The following is a 12,203-nucleotide window of genomic DNA, read 5'->3' as shown; positions in this document are numbered from 1 at the left end:
ATTTGATTCTATTTATCAAAATTTTAAAACTAACAAAAGCTAGGTAGTATGGTTAAATAATTAATAAAACATGATACGTACTTTAGAATATCGTATCGCAAATTTAACTATTTTGTTTTTATTAAAATTATTGTATCGGTCTGAGGCAAGAACAATCTATATTAAAACATTCCTACATTTTAATATAGGTTTCAAAATTCAAATATACTTTAACCTTCCTATCTTGTCGCAGTTTTATAAAATTATATTTATATTCTTTAGGTTTATTCAGTCAATAGACATAACAAATACTTATCTAGTTATACAAAAACCATAACAATTTTTTTTAATTAGTATTTAGAAATGACGTCCAACAATTAAATAACATCGAAATGTTAGAAACCAAAATATATATTTTGCTTAAGTTATTAAAATTGAATGTGATTGATTTATATTCATAATAAACGATTACAACACAAACCAAAATATTTGCTCAATAAGTAATTGCATAGAGATTCTCTTAATAAGTTTTTATACGGGTTTTACTACGAGCACGTGTCCAAGACGTTTAGCAAAAGACGGTCGGCTGTTTTCCGTGTATTTTCTGGTTGAGGGCTTGCGGGACGAGGCACGCGGGGAGAACAGAGCGGCAGATGCGCCTCGCAGCGCCATCTAGCGGCGCCGCGTCGTCGCCAGGTGTGCCTTGCCCGCACCGCGGCTTCCACCCGCCCTCAGCCTCAGTCCGCCGTCACGCACCGCCGCGAATACATGTCACTACGGCTGCTACAAGCCGGCCGCACGCGCGCGTTTCGAACGTAGTGCACGATACACCGCGACCGGTTCCCGAAGCCGATGAGCGCGACCAGTGACACCTCTTAAGTCTAGTGTTGTGTGACTTGCAGTGAAACTCAGTGCAGACATGTGCGTGTGATGGATTACTCTTCCACCGTCGATTGCTGACGGGCTTCGGATCCCGTATATGCTCAGGCGCCGGTAGTGGACGCGCCAATATGCGCGCCCCCACGGTGCTGATCGCCCTGCTAGGGTTTCTGCCCCAGGTACTGACCGACATCGACACTCAAAACCGCGAATCCCTGTTTGTTTACGTTTCGAATCAGTGTAATCGAGACAATTGCAAATCGAACTTACGTCGGTGGTAGATTTGCAACGGAGGCCGCACCGTCACGACGGACACTTTCCCACGAGTGTGCCGGCTCTCGAGGCCCCTAGATCGTCCTGGATAGGAGAGGGTGTAGGTTAGGCCCGCGAGTCGTGACCGGGCCCGAGCCAGTCCGAAGAGGCGGTTGTGTGTGTTCGATAGGTTTACCGAGCAAACATAGTTTGTACATAGTTATAAAGAAAGTTCAGGTTTTAATACGGCCGGCGCGGGGTCAGCTAGGTCGCGAGCCTCTTCGTTTAAAATTAGATGCATACCGAGGCTTCGCGATGAAGTCGATTCCAAAAAGGACTAATCTGCGATACATGCATGGACGGGAATAGCTACAGCAGACGAGTTAAGTCTTTAAACTCAAGGCGTGATATTTCGGGCAGGGTTAGTAGTTTGGTCTACTTTAACGTAAAAATTTAATCAGTGGTTAATTATTTATTAAAATCATAAATATATTTTTAAATTCAAATAAAGATTTGTACGATATATTCGAATATTGGAAGGTCAGTGGCCTATAAACGGTCAAGGTTGTCGCCACGCAACGTTAAGGGTTGTAACATTCGAAGTTATTCATCATACCGTATTTTGCTAGGAAAGCACATGATAGATATTAAAAATACAATTCGAATTATGCGTTAAAATGAATGCAACATAAACTTTTAATTATGTAAATTAATCTTATCAACATAATTACGGAACAACAGGACATAAAACTATTTAAAACAGTTTTAAAGTCTATCAATTTTACTAAGTTTAACAAGTAACACTGTTATACAGTACACTGATAAACTATCGTACAAAATATACATCTTTATTACCTACAAAGTAGGTTGGTAAAACGCCTGTTGCATGATACAAATCTAAGAAAATGTAATTTTAAATCGATTTGAAGCTAAAAACTAGCTCGAACGATCCCTTGTAATAATTTTTCTGAATGCGTTGACTTCTCCCGCATTAACTGGTGTCCAATAACAATTCGCTGAGGGATCTATACCCCATGCGCGCGCGCATACAACGACTATTTATTTATTAATATGTTCGCATAAGCACCGTTATTATTACCAACACAACTACGTTTTATTAATACATATACGATATTAAACTTGTCCGTGTAACCGGTGTTCTTAGTACTGATCTTGAATTATCGTGTGATTTTCGTGCACTTTCCGCTGCCCTTAACTGTTTTATATTTTTTTTATGTAATGTAAACGTGCAATTATCTGTCTTCAGGCGTCAATATTCATTAAAACCTTAAGGTACCTATTATTGACAACGATAAAAACATTTGTAGTTTGTAATTCAATTTGTAACGCTTTTTGTGTAAACTGTTACTAAAAGAGACTCGATTTTTTGTTTAAGATCTTCGTCAAAATAAAGCGATAAAGCTCAAACGGTAATAAACGAAAACTCTTGAAATTATTTACATTCCATACAAATTTAGTATCACATGTGTCAAGTTTAACATCTAAAAGTAAAATAAAATTAGATAGTTCTTCTTAGATTTGTTAATGGAATATAGATAGGTATACAAAGTGTCCAATTTAAGTACGAAAATGCATTATGAATGAAGCGCGCTTGTTTTGTTAGTAAAAAGTACACACTACCAACAGGTTTGTCCTGTGCGGCGATGCATTGATGTAATTGTCCAGATCGATCAACTCGATTCTTGTGATCTCGATACATCCGCAGGAATCGATGTTCGCATTTTTCTTTTTTTTTTTTCACGTGCATAGTAATAAACTTATCCGGCCGTCTTGTGATCGCGTGATCGCTCCACTCGATCGGAAGCGGCATCGGAAACACGTCTGCCCAAAAACCGCAACCGAATAATCTCAATTTCCATTTATTATAAATAATTCAGCGAAGGCTAAGTTCGTTCGCATCCCCAATTATTCTATCAAGGTTGTAACTTTTAACTTGTATAATTTAACATTTTAATACGCATAAAACAGTTAAGGTATAATTTTAAATAATACATAATATAGCATTCGTGTTAGTGCATTACGGTCCGGCATACAGAACAACATTATTTTTATGTTTGCGACATTGCCGTATTAATATCGAGATTGTTCGGCTACTTGCCGGTTATCTAGGACACAGCATGTCAGCTCGTACGAAACGCTGCTGGGTAGTAGGTATCGGTTGCGTACGGTTCGTGATATAATCGGTTATATTTCTTAACGTGATATTCTTGAAGTGTGTATGTGGTCGCTCGGCCCACATTGCAAGCAGGTGCGACATTAATGGCTACTCTTAAAGAACCCTAACATCTGCTTTTTTTTCATAATTTACTTATGCACACGAATTCGAACTGACCACATTGACTACCAGAGTTCGTTTTTGGGACGAGTTAGTTATCACATTCAGTAAAATAATTCGGTTAATTGGTATATTTATTGCCCTAAACGGAATAAATATTTTACAGTTATTTGGTTTCTTACAGGTTAGAAACAAAATGAAAGTACTTGAGCGTGTATACACGTCTCCCAAATGTCAAGTCATCTGCGAAATAATTGCTGTAGTTCGCAAAAAATAAATATAAATGACAAGTTGAATACAACTTTAAGTATCCCGCGGCAACAAAATATTAACAAAGCGAGATGTTTCAATAGTTTCACTCCACTTCCCAGTAGTTACCGAATATTACCTTAATAGGCTGGTACGCCTCAAATCCAGTAATTTCTTCCCTAACGTTTTCACAACAATACAATAATAATTAATCGTCATATGTCATGTTAGCCACAATAAGCATATAAGTATGTGAAGGTATTTAACCCTGTTATAATTTCGTCCATTGTCCGAAGCGGTTTTGTTCTATGAGAACCGACTCAATTATGAGAGAACTCGTACGAAATCCGTGTAATCGTTGGTTTTTAACGTCTTAACTATGAGAAACTTTATATTTCGTCTCATTTATGATGAGAGTTTATAATTGTTCGATTGTAAACTATGCATTATATAAAGACTAAAATTATTATAAAATTATTTAACGCTAATTTTTATTTATTTTATTACTAATTCCCCGTTACTTTAAAATAACAATCCTAAGATTGAAAATGCTATGTAGTTCTATTTTTAAAATTAAACTGCTTAATCTTAACATCTGTCAAACGTACATTGACAAATGACGAATTCATTATGCCTATCAAGCGGGAGTCACGCTCTATTGTATTCTTAACGAGCATTATCTCTTTCATTACAACCGTATTTAAAATAATTTAATTTCTTTCTCCCTTCGATCCCGACCGGACGTTTAATTGATTCCCGATCTCAGAGCGCGAAAAAAAAAACAACATGGCGGACAGGATCATTGATCAGATTACGCAATGTCGCCGAACTGGATGCTTGGGGAAGTCAATATTATGCATTATTTATAAACACACGCATAGCTTAGCTCGTACCTCGAAATAAACAAGGATCGCCACTAACAATGAATCGTAATCATATAAATATTTTCTGTAATAACATTTTTTATAAAATCTTTTTTATCTGTACACATTTCGTGACATATGAATAACGGTTAAGTTACGTAAACTCCTATTGTTTAGCAGACTGTGAAAATTATTCAATTTCGAATTGGGTAATCGTGTCAAATGCCAGCAACTTCTGCGCATTGCTTCAACCGCTAAGAGATGAGTCGTTTATAACGTAGGTGCTAGAAAGGCCAGGGGACGACAGTTATGAGCAAACAAAAATTTAAGAAATACAACCATTTATAGTTCGTTAAGTAGCTGCTTTTAAAACCGAACTCTAAAACAATTTTGTCAAACGCCACCATTAAAATTAAATTTGCAGAAGCAGTTGCTATTATTAAGTCAGTCGATAGACTTAATGTAATGTATGGAGTACACGCGATTTGTTTCCTAAATGACATAAATTGTAAATTTAGCCAATACTACTTACGTTTCATAACGTTCAACAAATTACGTTCTGCAGTATGATAGCGAGTGCATTAAAAGTAATTTCACCTAACTGCAAGCAATTGACGTAAAGGTTTCCAGACATCATTACGTATACGATTACATTGTGTTTATTTTTTTTTTTAATCTTATTAGTGTTTTTCTAACTTGTTAAAATTCTTTACTATATAGTATATATAGTACGCACGAAAGTATTTTAATAAGTTTCGTTCCGCTGTATATCGCGGTAAAAAGATTCACACGTATAATCCCAGTAACAATCCAAGCAAGATCTGGTTTAAGATAAGAGAACACGAATTCACTCTCATCCGATCATAACGTACATCGATGCACGAAATCTCAATTCCCTTGTGCAATGCTTAAATAACCGCAAAATGTCTTATTATTCGCTTTCCATATAAGTTCTAGACAATCTACCGAGCGCGTACCTATTACTCGTACCCATGATTCCCCGCTAATTTAGAGTTCCAATGTTACATTGATTTTTTTCTTTTATTCCGCTGCAGCTGCCAGGAATTAACAGTCGGACAAAGAGATTGCAACTTTTGTCGCGCAAACGTCGAATTTCTGAACGTTTTGTTCGCTTTAAGACGTGTGTCCTTTTATTTTCTGCGCCAAGGCGCTCTTTGAAACTGTATGCCTTTTGTCACATAATCTCTTCTCCCTACGTATAATGTCACTTTCTTAAAAGTCATCAATTAGCAATGCTATTACATGACAACATTACGTTTTTAGAAAGGTCGAGACGTTAACTTATTAATAAACCGCTTACTTTACGACATGTGTAAGATAGAATATAAACATGAAAAAAAAATCATACTGAGCGACGATTCCAAATTTAAATTTCCAATTGCGAATTTGATGCACTGGCCACATCGTCGCGCTATTAAAAGACTGTTTGGGTGTTTATTTTAACACATTTCGCGTGTGTATAACGGTCGAGATGAAAAACATTCCCCTGTGTTTCATTATTTGTGCTATTTATAGACAACGCTCAACCTGCCGACTGGAACGAGTGTTTACTCTGGCTAACATACAATGCTGTTCGCATTATAGCCCCTTAACTGGATGTAACAAATTATCTTTATTTTATGTAAAAGAAAACATACCTTATTTAAAAACAAATTCGATCTAGCCAAGACGCTTAGTAATAACAATTCGTTTTAAATAATGTTGTATATTACGGGCATATTGCGCTGCAATTAAAATTATTTGAATTAATGTAAAGCGATATATTAACTGAGATGTTGTTGCGAGGTCGACGATTAGGTGCTCAAAATCAATTTGGATTTTGTTGAAGCCCGCGCCGGCGCAATTAATGTTACATGCCAGTGTTACTTTCCATTCAAAGCTGAGAAAAAAAAACAATATTGATGTTCACGATTCTAACGTCGAATGCATTAAATGTACGCTTAATAAATTAGTTACAAACATACTTCGATTTATTACTCAATTTATATTTGTAATTTGTAAATATATAAATCGATTCTATATTTAAGAATGTTAACTTTCATATTCCAAATATATGACCTAAGCGCATTTTATATAGGTTAATAGTTGACAACTATTATTATTTAAAGCTATATTCAAACAACATCACAAACGTTCAACGCGTTAAATCGCCCGAAGACATTATAAAATATAACTTATTCGGTAGTCGGTAAGTATTATTTAATTGTTAATCTGTGTTGCGCCTCGGGCTTAACGTAGACCGCACACAACAACACAAAACATTCTTCAGAGGTTTTAATCAAGTTTCATTCAATCATTCATAAATGTTGCCAGCTTTTATCGGATAGTTTATTTTTCTTTTATTTTTTAAATCACAAATTAATTTATTGATAACCAGTAAGCTACAGCCGATGCTACTATAACTCTGATAAACAATACATCAACTCTGATAAAAAAGGGGATGTTTAGAGTGATCGTAAGTTTTTTTGTGCACTTTTTTATGTTCCGCTCCTACCTGGCGTTTACCACGTGGATGTTAATTCACTGTCCCGGTCTTTAGTTCTTATTTAAAATGAGAGGGGAGATGTTTTGCGCGTTCAGAAACAACCCCTATCAACTTGGCAGGAAGTTGGTTGAAATCTGGTGTCTTTTTTCACTGTTCTTTGTTTAAATTGTGGTTAAATTTTAAAATCTACAGACCTACCGTCGCTAGATAAGACATCATTTGAATAGTTCATTGTTCCTTATTTTGATTTTTTTTTTGTTAACTTTTGACAAGTTCAGATATGAAGTTTAGTGTGCGTGGGAAAGCGTTATTGTTCGGGGGTAATAAGATTATTTATTATCAAGTATTACTTAAGCTTTATAATTACTTTGCTTATCTCATAGTATATTTATATACTAATTACCTGTGAAAGAGATAAATGATTATACATAGGCTGTTTTAAATATTACGTTGGCGCAGTATAAACAGTCATAAATAAGAATTTTAATTATAAACTTATATACCGGCATTTTATTATAGACACATAATAAAATAGCGCTGCTCGTAAAACAACATGAATGATTTAGACCGAGAGAACGCAACGTCTTATGTAAAAAACTCACCTGCATGAATGAAAACGTACGTTCAAAGTTTTACCAATCTCATTCACTTCTTTATAGCTAAACTGTATAATAATGATTCGCTGAGACATGTTCGCTTTAAAGCTCACCACTTCCTTCCGATGCCTTATAATTACTTCCATCGGACGTCTACTTTCGAATTTAAAGTTAAGACATAATATATAAGGAAATACGATTCCTGATAAAAAATGCGTTATAATTGATACACATTATAAGTGAGTTACACATAAGCAAGGTGGTCTTATTTATAAATATACTACTATTCCCTAACGCATTACTTAGAGCTGAAACTAGTTAATCCCACATGCATCGCGGCCAACTGCGCATTCTTTCATTAATGCAAGGGTTGCTACCCTAGAGGGCAGTGCGCTATTATTATTCATATAAAAGAAAAAAAGTTGTCGAACTATTCAGCTTTTTTCGACGTCTACGTGTCTGTCAACGCTAAATGGATACTTCATAACAATGACAACAAAAAATATCGTTTAAAACAAAGCTGGGGGTTTGAAAATTTGACATTTTGATAACGAGTTGAAAATAAGTCATAATGAAACGACATTCGAAATTCGAATCGCGCTAGGGGTGTCGCCTAGCGCCCCACGTGAGCAGCCAACCCCAATTTTAAACGACCCATATAGCTGTCCAGTAAAACCGTTAATATCTCAACGAGATCAATGTCTCGGACAGTTGTGCAAACCATCAACATCTTAGCGAGCGTTGAAACTTTTACATTGTTTTTGTATTGTCACATTAGAGATAAATTGTTCAGATGAAGATCCTTAAAGGCAGAACTTAAAATTGTGTTTTCTTTAATTTCAGGTGCTGACGTCTGGTTCCTTCGAACTTAGGATAAAAAGTTTTACGAACTCATTGGGTAGGTTAAATAGTGGGCAGTGCTGTGATGGTTCCTCAAGTAGTGACGCGCCTTGTTTGGCGCCGTGCAGGACTAAATTCCGAGTGTGCCTCAAAATATATCAAGCTAACATCGACACGACATCACCGTGTACATTCGGTGACATCACTACTCCGGTACTCGGAGGAAACTCATTGGATGTGCCGAATCTTAACGTGGAAGGATTCACTAACCCCATCGTCTTCCCGTTCGACTTCACGTGGCCGGTAAGTGTTAAATTTTACTCCCATCCAACGTGATACATTGATTAATAGCCAACCAAAAATCATTTCTCATTCGACGCATTAAATCAGACATTTGCGTTGATCGATATATCGTAAATAAAAACCTTGTATTCATTTTGTATTCAGAGTAAAAATCAATATATCATTAAAGAAACATTAAGTATCAACCGTGCTTCCATAAATCAAATCCATTCGATGTTACTAACAAATTCCAATAATCCACGCGAAGGTGAGTTGTAGGCATCTCGGTTAGTAAATAATAGTAGAAAGAAATTACGGGATTCAATATTCAAATATGACAGAAGCGATGACGATAAGAATACTCGATGGTTTTAACGAGCGTCCGCGTGGGCCGATTACATCGTTCAATAGTTCATTTTTAATTAATTATGAAGTCGGACTTTTGTACGAGTTAGCTGCTCTTATTAGACGCACTCTGTTGATCTCCATTAAGGTTCGTTCTCATGATAATGCTATTAGAACACAGAGGCTGGCCAGGATCGTGATCAGATTTTTAAATCACCTGTTATTTATTTACAGATCGCTCTGAAACCGCAATTTCAAGGATAATCCTAATCGTATCTCAGCTGCGCCTATCTGTTAGGTTGAATTGTCTTCAGTTTACACTATGTTTTCGAACGGACATTCGGAGCATGGAGTACTATTTGCATTTTATTTAGCGGCTCGCTTCAAATATCTTACCGTCTCGTAATGTTTGATCAAACAAACTCCCAAGCCGCTTGCACAAGTTAGACCATCTGGAGAAAAACGTGACATTTGTTAACTAGGCAGGTAGGAAGAGCGAGAGGCCTTAGACGAAATTTAAAACTTTTTTTTTGACCGTGGATACGCGTCCGGTTCCTCTTATGCCAGTATCATTCCATATGAATTGGCGTTAAATTGAAACTTCCTGTTTAATTTCACGTAGAGTTCTCTGTTGTCAGACATTGTGACATACGATCAATTGAGCGAAAGTGACGCGAAATAATCCTCTATCGGGTTTCCGTGACAGGTTAAGCTGAGCGAGAGCTGTGGAAATCATACCATATGCCTTTTATCTTATTTGATAGGAATTCGACGTGAAAACATCTCCCATCTGTCCCTCCATATGCTGCTCCATAAACGAGGATATTCATGCTATAATACGAAGTCGTGACCTTTACGAGTTGTTATATTTGGGTGCGCCACATTTAAATTAAATAATCAGCCCTACAGTTATTAGCTCTTTTTTCGCAATGAGGTCATCACAGAAGCGCGTGTTACATGACAATCATTAAGGCCATATCATTCATATGAATAAATGTATCGAGTAAGACAATCTTTACACGATCGAGCGAATTTATTCCATTTAGGAAAAATTTCGCTCGATCGTGTAAAGATTATCTAAAATTGTATTAAATTTTTAAAAGAAATGTTATAGCAGTCTTTGTTATTACTTTTTTTAAATCGATTTATTGGCATGTGTACAGCGTGCCAGTAGCACCACAATATTTTGAAACATGATGCCGTGACGATCCCGCGAACGGTGGAATAGTACTGGTCGCGCTCGTATTACAAATCTTGGAGTAGTCGATTTTGTCGCCACCGTGAGCTGTGTCTTTATCTTGATCCCCATGAAATAAATGATTCTATGGCCCGCATAGAGATCTGACCTGCCCGATAATAGGTCACGAGTAATATTAATATTACTGACAACATCGAGCAGTAAAATTACAAGTAAAGCGGCGCTCGAGTTAACGACCCATAGAACCTATTCATCATGTAACGCTTAGAGATGGCTCACTCGAGAAGAAATCTCATTTGTATTCAAGCTCGCCTCAGTATGGGTTTCATTTATTTTACTTTTAAACAATTTGTTTGTAAATCACATGTTTTATATTGAGACCCGTTAACCGGTCCGGATGTGACGGAATAAAACAAATATAGCACGTACACGCAAAAAGTTTATATTTGTAGAATTTAATTTTAAAAACTTTAAGAATTATGTCTGGTACTTTTATATTTTACAGGGTGTAAACCCTGAGCATGAACGGGTTCATTCATTCGTTGTCACTCAATAACCGTTACGGCGACGTTTTGATGCAAAAAAAACTATAGAATTAAACATAACATTTTAAAAAGCACCTGCTACAAATGTGGTCTTTTTCCTTTGCAAGAGTGAGAAGACACTGTAATGCGATAAAGATAGAACGAAAATGCCAAACAGTATTTCCGCGCATGCGCTATACAAGCAACGCCTCATTTACTCAGAAATGACCGTGAACTATACTTTTTATGGATTAAACATAGATCCGTATTGCGTTAGATGTTACTAATCGACGCCATTGTTATGTCTTATCTCGAAAAATCGTCTACATTTCATTGTAGTTAGATAAAACCGATCAATAACAAGTTAATTGCAGTCAAATTATTTTAAGTATCGGTTATTTATTGAATGATCAATAAATATTTCTCGTAATGTCCCTGGGAACGAAATCGTTTTGGCAAGTCACTTTCCCACAAAGCTTACGAAGGTCGACCCACATAGAGCCTACAAAAACATGAAATGTTACACTCGCGTTCCATGCCGGAACGAGAGTGAGGTTCACCTTTACTTATTATCTATATAACTTTTAATGTTAATAAACAACACTAACTCAATCCAGTTCCAATAAAAAAAAGCTTAGCAGGAAATATAAATTATTATTGTTATATGTATATATTTTTCAAAATGTTTTTAAATTACCATTGCTTCGGCGACAAATATATTTTATTTACTGGCAATACTATCACCGGAAGGAATTAATGTCAGGTAGCCGGCAACATCGCGGGCTTTATCATTTTTTACCGTGAGACGCTGACAAGAACTAGCGTGCTCTAAGTTAATTAAGGTTAATTAAAGCAAAGAGGCAGGCAGTTATGTTCATATTTTAATGTCTTTTTCGTTGGCAACGTTTTCAGATTTTTTTATTGACGTACATCCGCCAATAACTTTTTTTTATTATTGTTTCATAACAAATGCAATTGCTGCAATTGTCATAGCAAAGTGCACTGCTTAATGTCTGGAAATAATGAGATTTTGAATTTGATTATATAAAGGTCATCAATCGCAAGTTGAGTGCCTTATTAATGCATCTATGTATGTCATAATATGAAGAAACGCGATTCTTTATTGTGGAGCAAGTAGACTAAGCAACAGCGTAACTAATTCTAGAGATTGTTAGTTATTTTGCATGTTTCGTCAATAGTTTCACGCTCTGAATAATAGTAAAAATTTAAATGAAAGTAGCATCTCCGTAGACAGTGTCGACATATCTTTATTATGTGCGAAAAGCTTAACATACGGTATATTGTTTCTGAGAAATTAACGTTACAATTACGTCACGTTTGATTCGAATCTCAAAACAATAGCACAGTAGCGCACGACACAAGAATCAACTGAA

The 12,203-nt window shown here is 36.1% G+C and overlaps 1 protein-coding gene across 1 annotated transcript in view; it reads left to right on the top strand.

Annotated features, from left to right (window-relative positions):
* The first annotated feature begins 734 nt into the window (after positions 1-734).
* LOC126776324 (neurogenic locus protein delta) overlaps positions 735-12,203 on the top strand; it is a 30,976-nt gene continuing 19,507 nt past the window's right edge. Inside the window, exons 1-2 of the mRNA XM_050498764.1 lie at positions 735-1,037; positions 8,464-8,763. Of these exons, the coding sequence (XP_050354721.1) occupies positions 990-1,037; positions 8,464-8,763 (348 nt within the window). The 5' untranslated portion in view covers positions 735-989. The remainder of the gene's footprint in view (positions 1,038-8,463; positions 8,764-12,203) is intronic.

The sequence above is a fragment of the Nymphalis io genome, chromosome 20 (genome assembly GCF_905147045.1).
Source record: "Nymphalis io chromosome 20, ilAglIoxx1.1, whole genome shotgun sequence".
Classification (NCBI taxonomy): domain Eukaryota; kingdom Metazoa; phylum Arthropoda; class Insecta; order Lepidoptera; family Nymphalidae; genus Nymphalis; species Nymphalis io.
This window is presented reverse-complemented; position numbering and strand designations above follow the sequence as displayed.